The 26,066-nt window shown below is 43.0% G+C and overlaps 2 protein-coding genes across 3 annotated transcripts in view; one reads left to right on the top strand and one right to left on the bottom strand.

The window, feature by feature from the left end:
• CHMP4C (charged multivesicular body protein 4C) overlaps nucleotides 1-4,746 on the bottom strand; it is a 41,786-nt gene extending 37,040 nt beyond the window's left edge. The window contains exon 1 of the mRNA XM_004602366.2: nucleotides 4,428-4,746. Coding sequence (XP_004602423.1) covers nucleotides 4,428-4,617 — 190 coding nt within the window. The 5' untranslated portion in view covers nucleotides 4,618-4,746. The remainder of the gene's footprint in view (nucleotides 1-4,427) is intronic.
• Nucleotides 4,747-14,514: 9,768 nt separating this feature from the next.
• ZFAND1 (zinc finger AN1-type containing 1) lies at nucleotides 14,515-25,393 on the top strand. 2 transcript variants are annotated; one of them, XM_004602367.2, is made up of 8 exons: nucleotides 14,515-14,658; nucleotides 18,327-18,369; nucleotides 19,313-19,352; nucleotides 22,330-22,457; nucleotides 22,546-22,637; nucleotides 23,305-23,426; nucleotides 24,873-25,028; nucleotides 25,125-25,393. In XM_004602367.2, exons 1-8 carry the CDS (start codon nucleotides 14,604-14,606, stop codon nucleotides 25,293-25,295), a joined length of 807 nt encoding a protein of 268 aa, XP_004602424.1. In that variant the 5' UTR covers nucleotides 14,515-14,603; the 3' UTR covers nucleotides 25,296-25,393. The 2 variants fall into 2 exon arrangements, with proteins under 2 accessions (XP_004602424.1, XP_054984464.1); XM_055128489.1 differs by lacking the exon at nucleotides 14,515-14,658 and adding an exon at nucleotides 14,670-15,392.
• Nucleotides 25,394-26,066: the final 673 nt, after the last annotated feature.

Here is a 26,066-nt window from a genome sequence, read left to right on the forward strand (position 1 = left end):
ACGGAACTGAACCAAGCAACTGGTTTAAAATGACGGTTTCTAAGTACTAAGGCACAGCTGGGAGCCAAACCCCGGTTGTTTCTTTGAGGTGTAAGCTCTTAAATGTAGTACTAAGGTAATTTCTATCAGATGTGTTAAAAATTAGATAATGATATTCTATTTGCACAAGATTCCTAGGAGTACCTTTTAGTGGTATTCTTTTTAAAAGGCCAAGCTGGCCGTCTTCGCCATATGCTATGGCAGGATGTCTTTGCTATATATTAATTACTGATGTTTTTGACGCGTGAGTCCATCAGTTTGGGGCCTCAAGATTTCCTAAACTGCCAATTCCTAGTATCTTAATGAAGCACACACAAATATTATCAATGGCCTGAGTGTCAGGATATGGAAAAGAATAGGAAACCCAAGATTAAGAAGTTTTGTATTTCTCCCTCAGTAATGTGACTATGGATTTAGTTTTCTAATCCTCGTCATAGGGCAGACTGTCCTGGAATACTTTTAAAAAGGAAAAAACCTGAGCACAGTCAACGTAGCCAGACATCAAGGTGGATTAACATAAATCCAGAGTGATAAGAGTTTTGAAAGAAGTTAGAGCTCAGAAAGAGTAAAAACATTAATCGATGTACAAGAAATTGGCTTTTCCACAAAGCAAACTGCCTGTTTTAAAGGAGCAGCTACACTCATCTCAACAAGCATGGAAGAGTCACTGACCTCCTCAAGTTTCAACCAAATTATGAATCTTGCTCCAACTGTTATCCTTTTAGATCAACAGTCTTCAGCAAGGAAGTGAATCCCTAAACTATTTCAGCCAATCCATGCTTATAATACACACAATTTTACCAGTGAGCTTACATTTCTAACATCGAATTTTAAAGTTACTCATTTGGGAACTGAAAAGATAGTACTGGGTTTAAGGTACTTGCCTTGCATGTGGCTGACCCAGGTTTGAGCCCTTGCACCACACATGGGTCCCTGAGCACCACCAGAAGTGATCCCTGAGCATAGCGTGACATATAGTTCCCCGAGCACAGCTAGAAGTAAATCCTGAAAACCAACAGGTATGACCCCCAAACAAACAGAAGTTATTAACTTTACCAGTAAGACTTATTTCTGACATTCTGATTGGTAATCCACCAAAGCTTCTGTTTGAAAGACAGATCCATGAGGAACTTGTGCTAATTGGTCATTCAGCAACTTTTCTTTGTGTAATAAAACTAGAAACTGCACACATTGTTATTTGGATTATAATGAACATTACAGCCATTCTAGCACTGGCATTGTGGAGCCCAGAGCCCATTAGTTTGAAGTGTATTGAGACGCATAAAACTGTGTGTGCTATAAATAGCTCTTGGTACCTAACTAGTTGTCTACGAGGATATCTGAATTATTTGGGGTTTTTTTTGTTTGGTTGGTTGGGGTTTTTTTGCTTTTTGGGTCACACCCAATGATGTATAGGGGTCACTCCTGGCTCTGCACTCAGGAATTACCCCTGGCAGTGCTCAGGGGACCATATTGGATACTGGGAATCGAACCCAGGTCAGCCGTGTGCAAGGCAAATGCCCTACCTGTTGTGCTATCGCCCCAGCCCCGGATATCTGAATTATTTGGAAGATGCTGATATTAAGCACTTTACAAACCAAGAGTCAGTGGTCGACTGATGACTGATAGTTCAGATTACATTTGACCTCGTACAAACTAACCTCTCCCTTCTCCAAGGGCCTTGTGAAACGAAGCCTGGGCTCACCTCAGTCAAGTTCCAGAAAGATGCATGACCCAAAGAAACAAAGGCATTCCAACACCAGGGGGTTATTTGCACCTGAAAATGGCACCTTGAGGATTAAGAAAGATGAATGCTCTAAACCAGTCTTTCTCGACCTTATTTTTCCCAGGGCCCCCTTCTAACCTTGCTTCTTTCCTATGCCCCCCTCTCTTACCTGCTGGAGGGCCTCAGGCAGTAACCCCCTTTTGACACAATTTTTACCTGTAATTCCTTTGGAATACTCTAGGGGCCCACTGGGTGCTATCTGACCCCTAATTGGAAAACACTGCTCTAAATTAGTGTCTTTAATTTTGTGATGACTTTAGAAAAGTCCACTTAAAAAATAATACATGTCAGTGCATTGCCAATTAGAGAATCTCCTAAAAAAATCATCAGTAAGGGGGCTGGAGCGATAGCACAGCGGGTAGGGCGTTTGCCTTGCACTCGGCCTACCGGGATTCGATTCCCAGCATCCCATATGGTCCCCTGAGCACCACCAGGAATAATTCCTGAGTGCAGAGCCAGGAGTAACCCCTGAGCATCACCGGGAATGACCCCAAAAGAAAAAAAATCAGTAAAGCCTCTATTATTTTATAGTATTGTCTTCAAAAAGTAAATCTATGTTTTTACCATTTTACAAGCCAGTATTCAATCTTCTTTTTATGTTTCTTTTTTGTTTTGTTTGGGGGGACACACTAGGTGCTGCTCAGGGCTTACTCCTGGTTCTGCTTTTAGGGATCACTCCTGGCAGGACTCAGAGACCAGTTTCTGGGGGCTGAAACTGGTTCAACTGCAGGTAAGGAAAAAGCCTTACCCACCATACTATGTCTCTGGTCCCTATATTCCAAATGTTTAAACCAATATATACTAAGCAACCACAGCAAACAAAGCTATATACAGATATCCGCTGTAGCACTGTAGCACTGTTGTCCTGTTGCTCATTGATTTGCTCGAGCGGGCACCAATAAGGTCTCCATTGTGAGACTTGTTACTGTTTTTGACATATCGAATATGCCATGAGTAGCTTGCCAGGCTCTGCCATGCAGGCCGGATACTCTTGGTAGCTTGCTGGGCTCTCTGAGAGGGACAGAGGAATCAAACCTGGGTCGGCCACATGCAAGGCAAACGTCCTACCCACTGTGCTATCGCTCCAGTACAGATATCCAAGTGGATAAAAAATCAAAGGGGCAAGAAAAGAAACCTTGAGAGAAACTGAGTAAATGTAGCATGGATGTCAGACTGGAAACAGAAGGCCCAGGTCAGGACCACACTGACCAGTGACATTCTGCAAGCCATAATGACATGGTCTCTTTAGAAACTGCCAGTGGAATAACTTCTCAAAATATTTTCAGACAGAAAGCCAAAATAGTAAGGAGCACTTAACTCCAAAACAGGCTGGAGTGGGGACAAAAGATAGATGCAGGAGCAAAGAAAAGGGACATTTGGCTTTTTTCAGTTATTGTAATCAGTGGGCATGAATATTAGCCAGACTTTTACGGGAAACAGCCGAGTTTTCAAGAAGACATTATTCCTTTCCTGCTCTCAACAATGGCAGCGACTTTTTGGCGAGCTCACTCTCAAGGCCTCATTATGACTAAAATCAAGAAGCCTGATTTGAGCCGGCGAGCTCAGTTTTGTGAGCTAAGTTTTGTTATTATGCCTTTTCTTTTCTGGGTCTGCCACAGAGAAGGTGTTACATAAGCAAACCAATTCTACTTCTTGCTGAGTTGGGGTTTTTTTTTGGGGGGGGGGTTTCTTTTGTTTTGTTCTTTTCTTTTCTTTTCTTTTTTTAATGTACTGTGGGTGCTATTGCTCATGTCCCTACGGACAGAGATGAACCTTGAACAAACTAATCACCTCTGGCAAGAACAAAGGGTTCAAGGTACAACAGATGTTCTAAGAATCATTATAGACTATAGGTCATTATATTTTATATAATATGTCCTGATTACAGATTATAGGTCGATATATGGCAAAAGGCCGTGATAGAAAACTTCACATTCAATTCCCTGATTTGGTGGAGAGGGGGGTGTTGCATACTATCTCCATGACACAAGAGAGCTGGCTGTCTTAACAGCTGAAGGGCAAGAAGAAGTAGAACACATGCTTTACTGAAGATCCACATACATGTTACAATGTGTATTTGACACACGAACTCCCAGCAGAAAATCGGAAATTGCGTGTTGGGGACGGCAGTAGCTGGACTAAAAAAGTCAGGTGATCCAAAAGCAGAATTTAAGCAGACACCAAACTCCCCCTCCACCAAGAAATACTTCAATGCCATCCATCAAAATCAATGCCAAAACTCACGGTACACAACTGAGCTTGTGAAAAACATTAAAAAAAATAATAATAAAGTAAGTGCTATGTAAAATGCCTAAGAGCAAGAGTGATCGATCATACTAATCTGGTCTTGCATTCAAATAAATACTGATCCTGTGATAATGGGGCGTGTGGGGGGTGGGGTGGGATTTCCACAAATGTTGAAGAACTTTTTTAATAGGGCACCAAAGTCTTGCTATTCTCCTTACTGAGACGACCATCTCCCCTTCCGTTTCACCATCCAGGAATCAGGGCCTAGGCAGGCTGTGGGTGCGAGCCTGGCCGCTCGGGGGGGTAGGGGGGGGGTCTGTGCCCCTCATCAGCGGGGGGCGCAGGCTGGACGTACCTCTCTTATTCTGCGTGCCGTGCTTCCTGGCCAGGCTGAGTTCTCTCTGGATTCGGTTTTCCAGGTACTCTTGCTTCTTGCCCAGCATCTCCTCGGTCTCCCGGAGCCTGGCCAAGGCCTCGGGGGCGCTGGGGGCCGCGCGGCTCTTGGACGAGCCGCCCCCCTTAAAGAACTTGCCCAACTTGCTCATGACTGCGCGCGGCGGGGGCTCCCGGGGCCGGACCGGGCGCCAGGTGAGCGAGCTCGTCCTCCGGGCTCCGGGCACCGGGGAATCAACAAGTCCAGGGGCAGGTGACACCCTCTCCCGGGCATTTCCTGCGGCCGCTCGGCCCCGCCCCGAGACGCGGCCCGGCGGCGGGGAGGGCCTTGGGCTTGCACTTGGCCGCGGGAGTCCCGGCCAGCCGAGCCCAGGAGCTGCAAAGACGCGCTCGCTGCTTTCGGGGGCTCTGGGGGATGCATCAGAGCCGCGGGCGGACGCCCGGAGGCTCTCGGAGGTGCCAGGGGTCTCAAGGCGTGTGCGCAGGGCGTGCACTTTGCAAGTGCGGGGTCTTAAAACACTCCGTCCCTCACCTGTGCTTTGTGTGCGAGCTTGTCAGTGCCTTGGGACAAAGCGTCCCTGTGTGCGGTCTCCGTCCTGGCCAATCAGAAGAGTTCATCCAACTCTTTCTAGGTTCATCCAACTCCCAGGCTGGAGGGTGGAGGCGAGACGTCGTCGGGGAGGGGAGGGTGGCGTCCACCGTGATGCGGGCATGTGGCCAAGCGCCCTGCTGTAGAATGGGCTCGCTTCTGCGGGTGTGGAAGGCTGCGTGCCTGGCTGCCACTTGGCGTAGATGAGATCTAGAACATCCTTACCTGGCTGGAAGTGGGGGGAAGACGGAGGTCTTCTCTCTGGACACATGTCTACACGTCTGAGTGTACTGGCTGCATCCGAGTCAGGGATCAGGAATCTGAAGCTTTCCGTGGGACTGACTGTCAGTGCACCAGAACCCTTCCGAGAGGGCCCGGGAGATAACGCCAGGGCCCGGAGCGCGTGCCTGACACACACAGGGCCCGGGGTTTGATGCCAGCCCAGCACCATGCTGAAGGTTTCAAAAATGTTTAACTGGGTGCCTTTGTGTTCAGATCTGTCTGTCGTCAAGTTCCCTCCAGAGAAATTAAACAGCACGTAGGAGCGATTCTCCCGGACAAAAGAAACTCTTTTATCTGTGCTATCTTAGTCCCATCTGCACTCAGTGATGGGTAAGATGAGAGGAGAGTAATATGTAATAACTATGAAGAATGCAGCACAGCTGAAAAATCCTCAGGCTGCAATGAAGCAGGACATGGAGTTGAGTCTATATTCTAGTTTTCAGGGGCTAATATGGAACCCCATTGAAATCAGCCCTGGGGCTGGAAAGATTTTACAGTGGGTAGGGCACTTGGAGCTTCCCTTGTGCCCTGTGGAGTTTGAACCTGCTGCCCAGCCCCCAGACCCACCAGGAGTTATCCTTGAGCACAGAATCAGGAGGAAGCCCTGAGCAGCACCCCAGTGTGGCCTAAAATAAAGATTCAGACAATATCCACAGAATTCTCAAATCTTAATAGCATTTAAAGACTGTGAGCTAACTTGGAATTTGCAAACTAAAACTTTGAAATCGTGTTTAAAGGCAGACAGAATCCAGATTGCACAGGATTCGATGATGTGCTAACGAGCTTAATATTTTATCCAAGCAGCAAATGATCAGAAATTAAAACAAAGATTTAAATCATTAATTTACAATTCAATCGAAAAACAATCAATTTTACCCAATTTCACGTGACATCTTCAGAAGCATAGATGTCATGCAAAACAAGATACATTTGAATTCAATTTTATTTCCTTCCATTAATACTCAGGTTCCGCAGGGGAAAGATAACACTTGCAAGCAAGTCACCCATCCAAATATATATTAGTGTTTAATCCAGCAATGGTACATAGAGAATAAATTTTAAATCAAGGGTGTAGAGTTGAAAATAACACATTAATCTTCATTCAGTATTCATGCACAAATGTAGTTTCATAAGGAATTCTCAGCATCTAGTATATTTTTCATTTTCTAATCTCAATTGATCTGAGCTAATAATAAGGAGGCTGTTGTTCAAAAGAAATGATCTTGTTGAGGATGATTTACCATGGTTAAGATGGCAAGGGAAATTGGAAATTTATAGATCCTTTAAAAAGACCTAGATGTCAGGCTAATTGATACATTTTGGCTACCACTTGAAATTACATCCATTTTAGGATGCCAAATGAACTCTCCAAAGCAACAGAAGAAGAATTACCCTCTAAACATACTGCAGAATCATCAAATGGTTATTTATTAAGCAGCCCAACAAGCATGCCCACATTCTTTTCATCAGCAATTCTTTCTGTTTCTTTGCAACACATATTCATTGTATATAATATTTAGTCACAATAACGAGTACAAAAACAGCCATTATAAAAAACAATAATTCTGCAAAACTAAAAGTTTTATTGCCCTGATTCAAAATGAAGATGGGTGTTCCTGGTGAGGAAGTTTTGCCTGCATAATTCCATATTTATGTTGTCCTGTATCAATTCCTCATATATAATATATATATAATTTAAGAGTTGTTAGATTTAGACATAAATATTTTCTACATCAATCACTTAATGGATAGAAAATTAAATATTGCCCTCTACTCTGATATCTCTCTTTGCTTGTGACCCAAATCTGATTCTGACACCTTCCTTTATCTCCAGATTTTCATTATACCTAAGTACAATCACATGAAATTTACTTTCTAGTCAAGGAACGCTGATTGTCTCCGGTTCAGTTACCGTTACTGATTGTAGCTATCCTTCACTCGGGCCCCAAACCCTGGAGTCATTCCTCACCCCCCGCCCCTCTCTCTATCCTCCGTCCCTCCTACCAGCAAGCCCTGCATCTAGTTATTACCCAAAAAGGTGAACCAGAGGCACAGTACAGTGGGAACACCTTGCATGGGGCTAACTGGGGTTCAAATCCTGCCCCACATATTGTCCCCTGAGCACTGTCAGGAGTGATCCCAGAATTCAGAGCCAGGAGCAACCCTAACCACTTTTGGGTGTGAGCCCAAAACCAAAAACAAAAGGCCAAGAACTTCACAAGTTATATGAAAGCTCCTCCGCAAGGCAATGTTGCCCCATCACCTTACCAGCCCTTCCCTGGCTGCATATCTGACCTCCGTTCCCTGGGTTAGCCCGGCCCCGGCCCCCCAACCACTCCACTCGGCTTCAGGTATTCCAGCCATGCTCACACCACCCATCTTTCGCACTGCTGCTCTTCTTGACTAGAAAACGCTCCCCCTCCCCCCGCCTCATCCCCCAGACATTCGTTTTCTTTAAGTATTCAGTTTATTTTTGTTGTTGGTTTGTGGCTACACCCAGCGGTACGTGGGGGGTGCTCTTAGCTCTGCACTCAGGAATCACTCTTGGTGGGCTCAGGAGACCATAGGAATGCCAGGAATGGAAGCTGGGTCAGTTGCGAGCAAGGCAAGTGCCCTGTGGACTGTACTATCACTCTGACTGGCAGTCTAGTTTGATGTTACTTTCTTAACTCACGAGTATTTAAAAACTCAGCCCTCCTTCCTCTTCCCAGAAAATTCCTCTTCTCCATAGCACTAACACCATCTACCACATGCTATTGTGTTTTTAAAATTCCATTTATTGTTCATGCACTCAAGTAGACTGGATCCTATGAGACCAGGGATTTTTATTTGTTGTGCTCACCATGTGTTTTCAATTCCTAGAAAAGAGCCTGGCATTTTGAGAGCACTCTGTCATTATTTGCTAAATGAACGAATAAATAAGTTGAAAAACAAAGCTATATATGATAAAATAGCCAAATGGTTATACAAAATATGAATAAATTGATAAATGAGTCTCCTAGATTTAATCACATCATCCATCTGATACGGAAGAGACAGCAAATAATTCTGAGCTTTATGAGACCAGTATCCCAAGTTGCTGGTGATATTGGTTGGTGTCATCTTCAAATGTACCTTGTTCTTAAGAGACTATTTTATATGGTGATATTGGGGTTACAGAAAAAAACACTGGACCTGGGGCCGGAGCAATAAGACCACTAGGTGCAATTCCCACCCCCAAAAAACAAACAAACCACACACACACACACACACACACACACACCACACATTTTGTTCCAGAATGCAATTTAAATCATTTCAAAACTAATTTTATGAAATGCAGGGGAGGAGAGTTGAAGGTTTTTTAAGTCTGATTTGTTCCCATTTCTTCCAGCAAAGAGTAGATGTGGTGAGAACCACGGCTAGAAAGGAGGCTGCTGGGTAGAGAGACATTTAAGCATTTTCTGAGCCGTGAAGCTCATCCATGAGGATGCTTCATACTGGTACCTTGCTCACTTGATGGCAACTGAAGGAAACTGAAGAAAACCATACTAATTTTATGTGTGCTCACTCGGTTTGCAAAATTTTCCCTCCAAGAAGTAACTGCCTAAGAAAATGTTACAAAATTTCCTTCTGTCTTGCTTTGAAGATGACACTTTTCAAAATATACCAAGTTACCAGCATAATAATAGCAACGGCAGTCTTAATCATGTGGTTTTCTTTGCTCCACACCTTTCCTTATTCCTGCTGATTAAACTCAACAAAAATACTTTGACTTTTACATAATCCTTTTTTTCTTCACTTTCCTATGACCCTCCTTTAAATATGGGCTAAATTGTCTTTTTCACAATTAAAGTGTGGTACTCAAAACCTAGCACAATATTCCGACTAAGTTTGATGAGCCAGTCAGGATATCACTAGTTACCATTTTCATGGACCTTGTTCTTAAAAGACTATTTTATTAATGTAGATTAAGATTATAAAGCTTTGGGGGCAGCTGAGTATCTTGTTCATTCACTCATTCAATAGACATCTTTTTTGATGCCTTACCAAGGATCAAGCACTAAAGAAGTATGATATCATGGAAAAGATAATCTTTTTTCCTCAAGTGACAAAGAGTAGACATATTTATCAGATGTAATGTAAGCATCAACTTGGAAATTATGATAAATGCTATAAAAGAGTAGGATTTTTAATAATATATACTAGGTTAGAGACTAACTAACTAATACTAGGTTTGGAAGAGCCTCATGCATTAAGGTATAGGCAGAGGAACCCAGGTGTGTGGGAACTGGGGCGGAGACCTCCAAGCCTGCTGGGATCGGGACTTGGGCCTCTTCCGCCCAGATCCCCCATTTTCCAGTAACTAGGCAGTCACACCCAGGAACTGCCCTTGGCCCCATGTAATCCCACCAACAGCCAGCATCCAGAGACTTAAAACCAAGCTCCTGGAAGCGACATCTTATAGCCTACTTCTCCCTCTGGGAGAATCTGGCAAGCTACTGAGAGTTTCCTGCCCACATGTGAGAGCCTTGCAGATTCCCCATGGTGTACTCATATGCCAAAACCAGTAACAATGCTGGGTCTCATTCCCCTGACCCTGAAAGAGCCTCCAATGTGGCACCATTGGGAAGGAGGAGTAAAGAGAGGCTTCTAAAATCTCAGGGCTAGGACCAATGGAGACATTACTGAGACCACTCAAGAAATTTGACTATCAATGAGATGATGATGATGTGAGTAAAAAAAATGGCTCCCCAAAGATATCCACATTCTAATCCTGAAATCTGTGATTTTCTATCTTTACAAGGCTAATGAGGTTTTGCATGTAAGGGGAGTATCTTGAAATACCCAGGTGTATCACTGTAATTGAAAAGATCCTTAAAAGAGGAAGAAGAGCAGCGGGTGAAGGAGGGACTTATGAGAGGTACTGGAAGACTGGCAGGTATTCTTTATCTGTGGTGCCACTTTGCTAGCCTTGAAGATGGAGGAAGAGAGTAATGAGTCAAGCTGTCATGATTTTTTGTTTCATTATGAGCATTGGGTATTTTTTTTTGTCTGAGCTATAATAAATAGAGCTGATATGTGTATTGTGGTATATATCTCCTTCAGTATATAGCAACTCTGGAGGGGGGGGTGATCCGACTAAATTTGCTTTTCTAAAACAGAAAGATTTTCTAAAACTCATAGCTATGAGGAATCCAGAATGTCAAAAGGCATTCAAGAGATAATGAATGAGGGGACGAGTAGGTTAGCCCAAAAATTTAAAGCCTTTCCGTTTCAAGCAGAGACCTTCCTCTCCAGATTGTACGGGTTCCTTGAGGTCAGGGACCATGTTTTACTCACTTCCGTTTCAAACCTACAAGAGAGTCTGTTACCTGGCAGATACTCAAGACACATGCTTAATTAACTCGACTGCAGATTGCATTTTATAGCTTATAGATGTCAATGAAGCTTTGTTTGTTGGGCTTTTTTGGGGGGAGGGGGTGGGTGGGCACCATATCCAATGATGCCCCAGCATTGGATACTATACTCCTGGCTTGTTACTCAAGAGACCACATGGTGCCAGGAATAGAACCCGGAGCTCTCTCATGCAAAGCATGCACTCCAGCTCTTTGAGCCATCTCCTGGATCCTGGGAACTTGTCACCAGTCACAAAAATCATCAAACTGCCAGGTAAATGCTAATACAAAAAGTATAAATCCAGTACCACTAGGACAGATGCCTGATGTACTAGCACAAGGCTTCTTAATGAGGGCTCTTCCCACTGGGTACCAGTTTTCACACAAGAAACATTACCTGGGAAGGTACTGCCAGAAATACTTTAGATTCATTATGTTGATTTTTGAATTAATTTTTGGTTGCTGTGTTTTCAGATACCTGTGACTGTTGTCAATTTTTCTCTGACCACCCCCATTATACATATTCACTTACACAATTTGAGAAGGTAGTACTTGGAGAGTGAACTCTCCCTCTACATTCTCCAAGTCCTGCCAGATCAAAGAATAACAGAATTACATTCTGTTTGATAAATTCCATTCTATTTCATTGAATTACATTATATTTTACACCTAGTGGTGCTCCAATGATACTCCCAGTTCCATTCTGGGGTATCGTTCCTGAGGGTTCTCAGAGGTGTGTGGTGACAGAGACTAAACCCATGGCTGCTCCCACACAAAGCATGCTGTCAGCTTTTTGTGCTTTCCTAGGCCTCAGAATTACATTTTTAAGGTGAGGTAAGAGAGAAATCTATTTCCTAAGCTGAAATGATAATAGAATGAATATGAGGCACTTGTTAAATGTACTTTTATTTCCCCTTCAGGATCTATCCCAATACCTCTAATATTGTACCTCATTCCTGTTCTTAAAAAAAAATCTGGAAAACTCTGACTTAGAAAACACTCATAGGGAAAAGAATGATATGTACAAAAGTACAAATATGTCAAAAAGTCAGAATGTATGCTAGGAAAACAGATGAAATATTAATAGGAAAGTGGACTGGTAGTATGATTGCCAAAGGCTGGATGTTCTGTCAAGTTTTGCCATAAAACCTTTTCTTCCCATGCTAAGGAATCTTGTGAATAATGCAAGATCTTAGGAAAGAAAGCAAGTTTGGGAGGGAGAAATAACTGGACACACTGAAGAGTATAGGATTCAGAGAGAGATTCATAAAGCATAATTGATAGTATTGAATCACCAGTTCTAGTAGAGAAATAAGGGGAAAAAGGAAAGTTGTATTTGGAAGACTTTCTTCATGATAGAGGGATGTTATGGTAAAGAAACACTGCAGGGTACAGTGATAGTGATGGTACAACAAGTAGAGCATTTGCCATGCACAGGGCTCACCCCAGTTCCATCCCTGGCCCCCCATGCAGTCTCCCAAGCACTTCGAGGAGTGATACCTCAACTCAGTGCCTGGAGTAAGCCTGGAACACCGCTGGGTGTGCCCCCTTTCAGCCCCTAAAGAAGAAGCACCGCATTTGGGATTTGAGTTTTGCATGACAAATGACAGCAAGTCAAAGTGTCTAACAAAATAAATGGAAATAGAATCCTTCAGCTTGGGAGAAATTTCTGAGTGGAGAATATGGGTCAGGAAATCCTTAGAACTACGGGGATTTCATTTGTATATAAGTAAAAAAGCCAAAAAGGGGTTGGGGTGGGTGGGGAAGAGACTTGCTAAGTAGCAGCACCTAGAGGAGAGATCACGGGAAACAAAATAGAAAAGTCAGCCACTGCAATCTTTACTACTCTTAACCCAATACCATGTCCCCAAGCTAAGAAAAAAAATTAAAATATTTCTACTATGACTGCACTTATTATAAAATATGTACTTATCACCTATCTAAAAAATTCCAATACTTAGTAAAATTTTAGAAAACTTTCTTTTAGCATATAAGACCCACATAAGCCATTGGTTCTCAGATTCAAGAAGACCAGTAAGTCTTTGATCTTTAGATATTTAGATTTTAGTCTTGACTCTCACTTCTTTAGACAAATCATTTAATATCTCTGGATGTTTCCTGGTCTTATAAAAGAGAAATCAGGGGCTGGAGCGATAGCACAGCGGGTAAGGCGTTTGCCTTGCACGCGGCCAACCCGTGTTCGATCCCCGGCAACCCATATGGTCCCCCAAGCACTGACAGGAGTGATTCCTGAGTACAAAGCCAGGAGTAACGCCTGAGCATCACTGGGTGTGACCCAAAAAGCAAAAAAAAGAAAAGAAAAAAATAAATAAAAGAAAAATCAGGGGCCCAAGAGATAGTTTATCGTCCAGAAAACACGCCTGGCATGGCTAAGACCTAAGTTAGAACACAACCTAGGTATGGCCTGCCAGCACTGCTGGCTGTAGCTCTGGCAGTTCCTGGTACCACAGGATCCAAGCAGGTCTGCATTCTTGGGTCCAAGCACTGGCATCTGGCACACTGGCTGAGAGAGTAACACAGGAGGCTCAAGGCCCCAAGCACTGCTGGGGAGCCACTCCATGGCCCCCAAAGGAAAATCTCAGGAGGCTGGAGAGCAAGAGGAGATCCTAGGCTGCTTCTAAAATCTAATATTTCCAGAAGCCCGGGCAGGTCTCAGCTAGAAATCTTCAGCAGGTTTATTCTGCGGTAAATTCTGATTCCTAGCCCCACCCTTCCCCCTTCCTCAAATGAGTGCTCAGAGGGGAATGCTCAAAGTATTTAATACTTTTCCAGCTGCTGTCACGAGTCACTGTGACTGTCATTCATCCACTCTGAGTCTGCCTGGTGTCACATCAGAGGAATGGCATCCTTTTGTACCCCACCTAGCAAATCCTCCAAATGGCTCTGTGAAGCAGCACAGGGCACTCCCCTACCTCCCCAACCACAAATGCAACACCTCTCTTAAAGTGCTAAATGAGTCATCTTCTCTAAATGAGGATACCCTAGGAAGTCCCACACCTCAATAACTAGACTATTTTGTCCAGAATTTTTGTATTTTGGGTTACACCCAGCAGTGCTCTTGTATTGGCTCTGCGCTCAGAGATCACTCCTAATGGTGCAGCAGACCATGTGGGATGCTAAGAATGGAAACCCAGTTGGCCATATGCAAGGCAAATGACCTATCCGCTGTATCACTCTGGCCCCTGGACCAAAATTTTTTTTAAAAGGAAAGGGAAACCTTTTATTTTTCAAAAGCCTAATGACTTCCTTGCAAGAGAATTTACTTACACAATATCAGAGTGGTATGAAACAGAAATTGAACCACCAAAGTCCCTCTCTTTCAGTTGATTTTTTTTTTCAAATGTGTGCCACAAACTATCCTGGTTCCTGGAGTTATAAATAAAATTTTTTAAAAAACACAATCTTTGAGGTCATTTCCGATTATTGTTGCTTACCGGAAAAAACAACGATTAGTAAATTTCTAGAAAGTCGGAGTATTTCCTTAAGGACTAGAGGACGACCTTCATTCAGGGAAAGAGACGAACATTGCAATGCAATCTCTGGACTTTGTACTCGGCGCCTTCAATCACGCTTTGATCACACGCCTTCAAACGCTCAGCTTCCAACACGCCCCCCGCAGGCCCCGCCCCGCAGGCCCCGCCCCGCAGGCCCCGCCCCCAAAGCCCCGCCCCCACAGACCCCGCCCCTAAGGCTCCGCCCTCAGGTCCCGCTCCGCAGGCCCGCCCCGCAAGCCCCGCCCCCGAAGGCTCCGCCCCGCAGGCCCCGCCCCCGAACTTGCCGGTCTCCCAGCAGGCTCCTCGCGCGTCCCGCAGCGTTGCGCCGCGTTCCCGGTCCTTGCTGCGTTCCGGGTCTCTCGCGGCGACGGGCGATGGCGGAATTGGACATCGGGCAGCACTGCCAGGTGGCACATTGCCGTCAGAAAGGTGATCCGGGAGGCCGCGGGTCTCGCTCTGCCCTCCGGATCGGCGCTGGCGGGGGAGACGAGGCCCCGAGGCCGGGCGGAGCTGCGGGGAACCGGGCCGACGCGACCCGGCTGGGGTCAGCTCGGAGCTGGTGCATTTTCATTAGTGGCCCTCGGAGCCTCTGGAAGGGACTCGCGGCCTCCTGGAAAGGAGCCGCGCGGGACCCGGAAACGGAGCCTTGCGATGCCCACCAGTGCCTCTGGTGCGCGTGGGCAGGAGGATGCCGGGGTCTGGCGCCCGTCGTCGCGTTCCCCGCCCGTCCCGCGCGGCCGCTCGGGGCTAGCCGCTTCCTCCCGAACTTCTGCGTCGATTGCTTGTCCCAGTCGACCGCTTAAAGGGAATTCCGATTCCCCGCTGCTCTGCCAGGTGGCCACCGCGCTCTCCGGGTCCGAGTGGGAGGACCACCCGCCTGTCTCTTCCGATGCGGGGCTTCAGAAGGATGCGGACTGTGTGCGTGTCCTCTGAAACGAATCCTGCGTGTGATGGCATCGATGATCAGGCGGTGTGCGTACTGCACCGCAGGAAACGCACGACCCATGCTAGTGACGGGGGAGCGGGGCCTAAGCCGGGACTCTCACCCACGTCCGTGCTAGGTCACTGCCTGGAACATTGGCGCCGCAGAGTCGTGCCTTGTTCTGGCTGTGCCGACGTGAGGATGTGCTGTCACGTTTCACGCCTACCACACGGAGTTGCAGGTCTTCCCGTCGCAGCTTCAGTCATTGCTAAGAGATTCTTGAAGCTCGCTAAGGTTTTAGCCTACAGTTAGGGGAAGGGTCCCGGTTGACTAGTGCTTGCTGGAGGGAGTGGGCAAAGGCGGGAAATCTCTGCTACACTTTTGCATGCATATGCAAGCGCCGTGCATATGCATCACCTCCCACCGGCTTAGTCACCGTCCACAGCAGGTGGTTCATACAGCAGTTTAAACAGCTGGGTTTTAATTCTAAGTTAAGTAGACCTGGTTTACTCCATTGCCATAATTTGGGGGATGGGGTGGGTGGGCACATCCAGCGATGCTCAGGGGTTACTCCTGGCACTGCACTCAGGAATTACGCCTGGCAATGCTCCGGATGGGGTTCCCGGCGACCACATGGGATGCTGGGGATGGAACCCAAGGGGTCGGCCACAGGCAAGGCAAGCTGTTCGACCCGCTGTACTACATCTCTCCAGTCCCAGTTGCTGTCATTTTTTTTTCTTTTCTTTTTTTTCTTTTTGGGTCACACCAGGCGATGCACAGGGGTTAGTCCTGGCTCTGCACTCAGGAGTTACCCCTGGCGGTGCTCAGGGAGCCAAATGGGATGCTGGGAATTGAACCCGGGTCAGCCGCGTGCAAGGCAAACGCCCTACCGACTGTGCTATCGCTCCAGCCCCAATTGCTGTCATTTTTGATGGACTTCGGTGATGGATTACTTGGTATCTGCCGTTTTTGACCTAGTTCATCTCCTTTTCCAATTCCATGATCTCTTAAATGGTAAATACCTGAGACGAGATCAGGTTCTCGTGGCTTTGCACTAGTAAAGATGTTTAAGATTTTAAATATGTTAAACCGGCTGGAGAGATAGTACAGTGGGTAGAGCACTTGCCTTGCAATCGGCCTACCCGGGTTCAATCTCCGGCCTCCCATATGACCACCAAGCACAAACAAGAGTAATCCCTGAGAACAGGGCCAAGAGTAACCCCTGAATATCTCTAGATGTAGCCCCCCATTCCCCCTACCCCCGCAAATAATAAAATATGTTAAGCAAGTATTTCATTTAACTTTTACATATTTGGAATGTAGAAGTTTGGTGTAGAAGTTAGAATGTAGAAGATGCTAGGTGTTAGGAAATGATTGTGATCTGAATCCTTTTTCCCTGGGTCCTCTGGGTTTGCTAGTCAGTCACTCGTTGCTTCAAAATATCTTTCCAGTTTGAGAAATACATACAGTTTTGCAGACTATTTCCGTTTCCTTCTGTTATTGAGAAATGGGGACACACTTTCTAATATGAAACATGTTCATGCAGCATCATGCTTTCAGAATAAGAAACCATCTCCCAGGTGAGGGAAGGGTGTATTTCAGGCTGTGCCCCACAGGCAGAGTTATTCAAGGGTCCCTTGGACTACTCTAGCACCTTCTCTTTCTCTTTCGTATTAAGTGTACCCTGTGGACGGTGACCTCTCTGGGAAGACTTAGCAATTTCTCTAAAGCTCAGTTGCCTTTTTGTGTCACATTTTGAAATTGGTGTGATTGGATAGATCCAGACTCTCTTGACTATATATTGTAATTTAAGGGGATATACTTTAGTTTTTACTTTACCATCTTTGTATTTATATTTTGTTTGGGGGGGGCACATCTGTTGGTGCTCAGGGCTTATTCCAGGTTCTGCACCCAGGGACCACTCCTGGTGGGGTTGGGAACTGAGTACAAGGCAAATGCTCTTTATTATTCCTTGAATGGGAGCTACTTTGAAAATACCTCCTAGTTAGTGGTTAATTGCCACATCGGAAAATGGTATTGTTTTACGCTTTCCAAAATTTTCCTTTCTAACTAGCTTTCTGGGCTGGAGCAATAGCACAGTGGTTGGGCGTTTGCCTTGCACACAGCCGGCCCGGGTTCGGTTCCTCCACCCCTCTCGGAGAGCCTCGCAAGCTACTGAGAGTATCTCGCCCCCACGGCAGAACCTGGCAAGCTACCCTTGGCATATTCAATATGCCAAAAACAGTAACAACAAGTCTCACAATGGAGAGGTTACTGGTGCCCGCTCGAGCAAATCAATGAGCAACGGGATGACGGTGACAGCAACAGTGAACTAGCTTTCTAGTTACTTCATTTTGATTTACATGTCATCAAAAACAAACAAACAAACAAACAATACTGAACCAAATTTTTCAGTATCAGTCAATTCAATTACTGAGCTTCTGTAATTTCTTTGAAAACATCTCCATCTAGTCACTTAGGATTTTTCTAGAGTTGAATATGTTAAAAACAGGCTAATTCTTCTAATCATATGTGTTAAGATTGCTATCTTACTGTTTTCATCTTTTATATATGTCTCATTTGTTTTTTTCAATTATACTGAAGTAGGTGTAACTTATAACACATACCCACCTAAATACACACTTAGATATATACATGCTGATGCCATATGCTTATGTCTATTTATATCTGTTACCTAATAGTAGAACTTTGGTTTTGTTTGCTTATACTATATGCATGTGCATATCCATATATACTACATCAAATATGCATATACACTATACATATCAAAGTTATGCATTTAATATATTGTATATATGAATATCTATATTTATATATGTATATACACACATATTTCCAAAACTCTACTATTAAGTAACTTGCATGGTATTGTTGTGTTAGTAGAATCAGAATCAAAATCCAGATTTTTCACATCAGATGCAGGATTTTTGCAGTAAACAGCCCTCAAAATCACCTAATAATCGCGTTCTTCTACCTCAGAGTTCTTGGGATTATAATAGTTCTTTGCTTAGTCTCTACTTGCTATGCTGGAATATTGATCTAAAAGGAAAACTCCTATAGGGGTGATTCAGTACTTTAAGATTCTTTTTTTGCAAAGAAAACTAATCAAACTTTGATACTGACCAGTACCTATCACATTTTGCCTCGATTTTAGATTTTCTTCCATTTAAATGTGATGGTTGTTCAGGAATATTTTGGTAAGTTAAGTTTTTATGCAGGATTTCTGTGTAATTTCAGTATTTATCATGTATGGTTTATTTCTGAGAAGCAGAATAATTTAAAATCATATAATCCTCACCGTTGATATTTGGCATTCATTATGGTTAATTACTTGGGGAAAAACAAAATACTGCTAGGCCCTGACTGACCTTGCACATACATGTGTCTTATATTTATAAATTTCTAAAATGGAGTTCTCTGTGATTTGTTTATTTTGGAGCCACACCTGTCAGCTCCCAGCTTAGTGCTCGTGGCTGTACCTGTTGGTTCCCCAGAGACCAGGGGGTGCCAGGGATTGATCCCGGGTCTCCTGTGTGCAAAGCGTGCGCTCCAGCCCATTGTGTTCTCTCCCCAGCCCGTGTGTGATTTTTACCTAAAAGTTGTATTTATAACTTTTATTCTCAAGGAGGCAGCATCCCCATATTCTAAAGAATATGGTAAGGAATGCAGTTACACTTACTCTTCTTTGTCAATGAATACAACAAAAACAAGCGAGGTCCTACATTTGATTACTGATAACTTGGGGGGAGTAAAAAAATAAAAAGATTCATTTTATTTTTCAGACATCAAGCATGTAAAATAGAGTTGATTTAGAGTGGTGAATTCCTTTTTGGGGGGACATATTGGAGTTGGACAGTTGGTTTTTATTTCTCTGAAAGTTGGGCTGGTTATAGGGGCTCAATGGACTATAAAGAACATGTTTTGCATGCAGGAAACGTGGGTTCAACCGCGGCACCACAAATTAAAACAACATTTGAAACTACAGATGCTCCGTTTCTAAATTTATCTAGCTTTTCAATTTATTCCTATCCACAGAGTTCTTTATGTAGTATGAGTATAATGAAATGACTGCAAGTATCGTAAGCTATGTTAATGTATTGTATCAAAATAAACTCCTGTTTTCCTTTCTCCTTCTTGAAGCCTTGAACACAGAAGCAGATCGTCACATAACTGTCCTGAGGTATGTTCATTTCTCTTACCTAATAGAACACCTTTGGGGGTTGGAGCGATAGCACAGCGATAGGGCATTCGCCTTTCATGCGGCCGACCCATGTTCGATTTCTCCGCCCCTCTTGCAGAGCCTGGCAAGCTACCGAGAGCATCCCGCCCCCACAGCAGAGCCTGGCAAGCTACCCATGGCATATTGGATATAACAAAAACAGTAACAATAAGTCTCACAATGAGAGACATTACTGGTGCCCGCCCGAACAAATCGATGAGTAACGGGATGACAGTGACAGTGACAATAGAACACCTTTATGGTCACATACTTCTGTTCAGAAATGTTGCTGGTTTGGTCTTTTGTTTTGCAGGACACACCCAGTGGTGCTCAGGGGTCCTCATGGCACAAGAGTTGTTAAAGATCACATCCATGGCCCAGAATTTGATTATTTTCAAAAGCAGTCATTGCTCTTCAATTCAGTCTGATTATGTGACGAAAATTTACTGTTATTTTTTAATTCTTTTTATTTTTTGCTTTTTGGGTCACACCTGGCGATGCACAGGGAATGCACTCAGGAATTATTCCTGGCAGTACTTGGCTGACCATATGGAATGCTGGGAATTGAACCCGGGTTGGCCGAGTGGAAGGGAAGGCCAATTCCCTGCCTGCTGTACTATCACTCCAGCCCCCAACTTTAGTGTTATTTTTCTCAGTTTGTCATAAAGGAAAATTAATCTACTTGGTATTTACAACTTTAATTTGATTTTGTTTTTTGTTTTGGGGTCACACGTGGCTGTGCTCAGGACTTACTCCTGACTCTGCACTCAGGGATTACCCCTGGTGGTGTTCCACAGAGCATATGGGATGCTGGGCTCAAACTCATGTAGACCGCATGCAAGGCAAACTCCCGACTACACACTGTACTATTGCTTCAGTCCTGCAAATTTTTATTTATTTATTTTTCTCCCTCTCCCTCCCATCTTGGTCCTGCAAAGTTTTATTCTCACAGTTCTTTCATATGTTAGCTATGTTTAGGTAGCCTATTTATAACTTTAGACTAAAAATATGCAAATTATTGATATTCTCATCCTTCCAGATTTCTTTTACTCCTCTTCATTTTCACTGTTGCCTGGAGTTATGATTTTTTGGCAGTGAAATGTTCTGACTTCAGTCAGCCTTTAACCATGAAGAACAAACATGTAGACTGACACAATATACCCACTCTAATTCAAATAAATGAAGAAATTAAAATGGACTGGCAGGTAGAAATAAAAATATGAGCTTTATTACTGACACAGGGTTAATTGAGTTACAAAGTCTGGCCTAGAGCCAAATTAGTCTGCACAGGAGATCAGAATCGACAGGTCCCCCCCACTCACAGCTGTGTTCATCTTTTCTTCAGCAGATCACATCTTGTTAAGGGCAGGTTTGAGTTCAGGAGGCAAGAAGAAAGATGGACCTACTATACTGACAATAAGTCTCAAGCTTATGATCAGTTGCTCCACCTTCCTTGTGTTGGAGAAAAGCAGAAAGTCAATGAATTCATTCCACTTGAAAAGAAGAATTGGTGTCAGATTTTTCACATGATATTTATTTCTTCCCACCATTTACTAAGAACTTCACTATAGAAATTAAGTTAAATTGCAAAAAAAAAAGATGTTAAATGAGCTTAGACAAATTTTTGCCCTTTGAACTTTAGGTGATTGGTTCAAAAAAAAATTAAAATGTTGGCATTATGTAATACTGATGGGGAGGAAATATTCATTTAGCTTTATGATAAACAGTAAACATAGCAGTGTTTGTTAGACAACTTGTGAATCTGTAACTATCAATAGGTAGGCCTATTGATTATAGATTTTAAGAATTATTTCTCTAAATTATGAACCTCTAGAAACTTATCCTTCAAAATAAACTGAGGGGCTGGAGTGATAGCACAGCGGGTAGGGCGTTTGCCTTTCACTCGGCCAACCCGGGTTCAAATCCCAGCATCCCATATGGTCCCCTGAGCACCGCCAGGGGTGATTCCTGAGTGCATGAACCAGGAGTGACCCCTGTGCATTGCCAGGTGTGACCCAAAAAGCAAAAAATAAATAAATAAGCTGATACAGATTTTTTTAAAACTGTATAAAAATCTCATCTTTCTCTGACGTGATAAATGCTGGTAATACATTATTAAATATGGCACAGATAATAGCATATTATAAAAACTGTTCCTAGTCCTCTGTTTTATGAATATCATTTCTAAGAGTTGTTTATATATGGTAATTCCTAACATTAGTGTAGAAGGTAGGTATAACTTGCCATTTGAGGATTAATGGCATGTTCTATAGAACATTTTTTATGGGGACATCTTTTTGTGTATGGGACTGATATAAAGTATAAAAATATAAAGTATAAAATTAAAAAGTATGAAGTATAAAAATATCAAAGTATAAAGAATATCTGAAGCAGTTATGTCAAATAAATTCCCTTCCCCACTTAAAGACAGACTTCACCCAGAAGGAGAGCCCGGCAAGCTACTGAGAGTATTTGCCCACACGGCAGATCCTGGCAAGCTACTAGTGACGTATTCGATACGCCAAAAACAGTAACAACAAGTCTCACAATGGAGACGTTACTGGTGTCCGCTCGAACAAATCAATGAGCAATGGGATGACAGTGACAGTGACACCCAGAAGACTCTGAAGTGACATTGTGACCCATAGGCCCTGATCCCCTTCCCTGGGCTTCAAGGATAAACTTTATTACAGAACTAAGAAAAAAGAAAGAAAAAGAAAAGGAATAAGTAACAACCTTTTAACTTGACTTAGAAGTATGTCAGTAGGAAATGTAGCATATTCATCAACATGATAATCATTTATCGTACATGTATTATAATCTGTTAGGTAAGTTGCCCTTATAAGTTTAAGCAAAGCTGTTTAGAATGTCACTTTCAAGAACAGATTTGTTGATCTGCACTGAATGTAAATACCATCTCCCTTTTTTTCAATTTCAGGTGACAGTTACCAATGAAGCACCAAAGCCAGATACGCACACGTCTTACCCATGTTCATTCAAAGACTGCACTGAAAAAGAACTTGTCCCAGTTACATGTCCATACTGTGAGAAGAACTTTTGCCTGAGGTGATTACTCTGGACCTCTCAAGCTTTGGTTGTCTGGTTAAGTTTCATACAAACCTATGAATTAGTGCCACTCTCCTGTTGCCCATAGACACCGACATCAGGCAGATCATGAATGTGAAAAGCTGGAAATCCCCAAGCCTCGTATGGCCGCCACTCAGAAACTGGTTAAAGACATTATTGGTAAGTATCTGGAAAAATCTGTTTTGTTGTTTAATTACTATTTTATACTCTTAACAGCCTATGAATGCTGCTGATTTTTTTTTTCTTTTTGGGTCACACCCAGCGATGCTCAGGGGTTAATTATTCCTGGCTCTGCACTCAGGAATTACTCCTGACGGTGCTTGAGGGACCATGTGAGATGTTGGAGATTGAACTCTGGTCAGCCGCATGCAAGTCAAACGCCCTACCCACTGTACTCTTACTCTGGCCCAATACTACTGATAATCTGAGAGCCCAGAAAAAAAATGAATCAGCGACTTACATCAGTTATTTTGCCAGCATATTATTTCAGCAGAATTTTCATCCTGTTTTAAGGATAGTTCTTTATTTAAATCTTCTAGATTCAAAGCTTAATGTTTTCTGTAGCAGTGTCAGTGATCGTATAGAATTAATAGGCTCAAATTCAAAACAGGCAAGTAACAATGAGTGTTTTGATGTGGAGATAGCTAAGATCAACTTAGTGACATTGTTTCATTAATCATGTTAATAATACCAAGTTAACATGGTCTGTATGTATCTCTGCATAATTGCGCACTCTTCATGGTCATAATGAGTATATATCAACGGAACTATGAAAAATGTAATATAAAGGTTTTTGTGTGCTTACATGCTTGTGCTTATTTCTTAGATTCCAAGAAGGGAGAGGCTGCAAGTAAGCGTCGGAAAGGTGCAAAAAACAGTGAAACAGCTGCAAAAGTAGCATTGATGAAATTAAAGATGCATGCTAATGGAGATAAATCATTGCCACAGGTTGGTCTTAGAGACTTTGAGAAATCTTTTCAAATGTAATCGAATCTCCATTCTACTCTTTCTGCTATCACGTAGCATATTGTTTACTTGAACCAGATATTTATTATTCCTAATATTCAAGCTATGTGTTTCCAGAAACATTATAGAGTTTCTGAGTATTTTATACTTTATAGAAACAGCAACAAACCATGTGCATTCTTCTTCAGATTTCTCTTGTTTTTCCTTGCTGGGCATCATGTTTTTAACATTTGTCCATAGTGATACCTTTTGTTTAGTTCATTGTTTTTGTTTGCTATAATGTGAATATATCTTGTTCATTCTCTATGAACACAATCCATGTTTTTTCCCCCAAGTTTTTTGCTATTACAAATTATTTATCATCACATCCTTGTGTATGTATGGGAATGTTTCTATAGTTTAGGACTTTATGATATCAATGACAGTTTATATAGCAACCCAGCACAAACATAACATGTATACATATACACACACACATACCTTAATACAGTCTAAATTCACACTTAAACTTGCAACTGTTTATATACTCAGATATTTTTTATTGTAAGGATTGTTGATTGTATAACCCCAGAAAGATTAATTTTAACAGATGGAAAAATGCTATTCTTGGAAATATACTTAAAAGTGCCAGAGAGGGGCTGGAATAATATAGCACAGCGGGTAGGGCATTTGCCTTGCGCGTGGCCAACACGGGTTCAATTCCCAACATCCCATATGGTCCCCTGAACACCGCCAGGAATAATTCCTGAGTGCAAAGCCAGGAGGTAACCCTTGTGCATTGCCGGGTGTGACCCAAAAAGAAAAAAAAAAAGTGCCAGAGAAGTAGTAAAGGAAGTAAGGTGTTTGCGTGGCATGCACCCGACCTTGGTTTGAGCCCTGACACCACATAAAGTTTCCTGAGCATCGCCATTATGCTTGTTCTGTGCTTACAGGCTGTCAGGGTTCAGGGATCAGATTCAGGGCTCCCCGTGTGAGTCCTTTGCTGCACCCGTTTGAGCCGTCTCCCTCTTCTCCCTTTTCCCTTGGTGAAATCAGTCTTTCCCATCTGAAACTACTTTGTGCACATTGTTTCAGAGATGTGAAAAGATGGGGTATGATAGTCATAGGCAACACTTAGTTTATTTTTACAAGTAAAAGAAGCTCTGAAAAATGAGAGCTCCCCTCACTACCACACCCAACTTTTGACTGTATAGTCTTAGGAAAAGACATTCATTAGCCCTTGTTGGGCCTTATGCCTGTCCTTTCACTCATCACCCTGACTAGGTCTCAGTTCTGTGTCTCTGCATTTAAGTGGGTGGTGGAGTGCTAAGATTAGTAGTTCCTCGAAAAGCTCTATCAGTAGAGAGTAATCCTCCTTTGCCCAGAAGAGAGGAAGCGATGTCACTGGACAAGTGTGTATAATCTGAGTGTACATTTCCTTTTTTTCAGACAGAAAGAATTTACTTCCAGGTTTACTTACCTAAGGGGAGCAAAGAGAAGAGCAAACCAATGTTCTTTTGCCACCGATGGAGTATTGGAAAGGTCATAGACTATGCAGCTGCCCTAGCCAGTCTTAAAAATGACAATAACAAATTAACAGCTAAGGTAAGGGGACAACTGGTGATAGTTGTTTTTGCTTAAAAATTATATGATTATGTGACAAGCTATTTATTATACTCTGATTTCTTTCTCTCTTAATAGAAGTTGAGGTTATGCCACATTACCTCAGGAGAAGCATTACCCTTGGACCATACTTTGGAAGCCTGGATTGCGAAGGAAGATTGTCCTTTATATAATGGTGGAAATGTTGTCTTGGAATATCTGGATGATAAAGAACAGTTTTTAGAAGATGTTGATTCTTACTTGGAATAGTCAAGGGATCAAGCCAGGAACCACAATAAAAACTCTTACTTTTAATTCTTTTATTGGGAGTATTATATATAAATATATTTATTTCACTTGCTTTTTAATTACTTTTTTGTGGAGTCATTATTTACATTATTAATTTTGTACTAATTTGAGTCTGTGGTCATTTTTATTCTTGGGAAAGAGGGGAGGGACTTTGGGCCATATCCAGTGATGGAGGGACCATGTGGTGCCAGGGATCAAACCAGTTTTGGCCACATGCAAGGTAAGTACCTTAACCCGTCCTATCTTTCCAGCCTAGGTTTGTGTTTTAAAGTATAACTACAGGGGCTGGAGAGATAGTGCCACAGGTAGGGTGCTTGCCTTGCACACAGCTGGCTCAGGTTCAATTCCTGTCACCCCATAAACCCCCCCAAACATTCCAAGAGTGAACCCTGATTACAGAGCCAGGAATAAGCTCTCTGCACTCAAAGCCAAATAAATGATGTATAACTATAAACCAACATTCAGTGATTTGCAAAATTTTATGCTCAGTTGACGTTATTAGGTTCTGTAGTGACAACAAACATTTTTGGCATTTTATACTTTTTGGGTTGATGTCAGCTGGTGATGATGACTGTGCTACTTGTCTTTCTGCCAGGATCAAAGCTGAAGGCACAGTCAAACCCTTTGGGTATCATTACTGGTGTCATAACAGGAGATCACTTGTAGAAGACACACATAGCGTTTGCTTGAAGAATGGTGTGGCCAAGCCTAGCCTTATGGAGCCAAGATTTA

The sequence above is a fragment of the Sorex araneus genome, chromosome 2 (assembly GCF_027595985.1).
Source record: "Sorex araneus isolate mSorAra2 chromosome 2, mSorAra2.pri, whole genome shotgun sequence".
In the NCBI taxonomy this organism is placed as follows: domain Eukaryota; kingdom Metazoa; phylum Chordata; class Mammalia; order Eulipotyphla; family Soricidae; genus Sorex; species Sorex araneus.

Bases quoted from the DNA above. Each gene is read 5' to 3' on its own strand.
- ZFAND1 (XM_055128489.1), top strand. From the start codon at position 15,119: ATGCGGGGCTTCAGAAGGATGCGGACTGTGTGCGTGTCCTCTGAAACG. The intron at 22,458-22,545 runs GTGATTACTCTG...TGTTGCCCATAG, and splicing joins GAGAAGAACTTTTGCCTGAG to ACACCGACATCAGGCAGATC. The intron at 22,638-23,304 runs GTAAGTATCTGG...CTTATTTCTTAG, and splicing joins ACTGGTTAAAGACATTATTG to ATTCCAAGAAGGGAGAGGCT.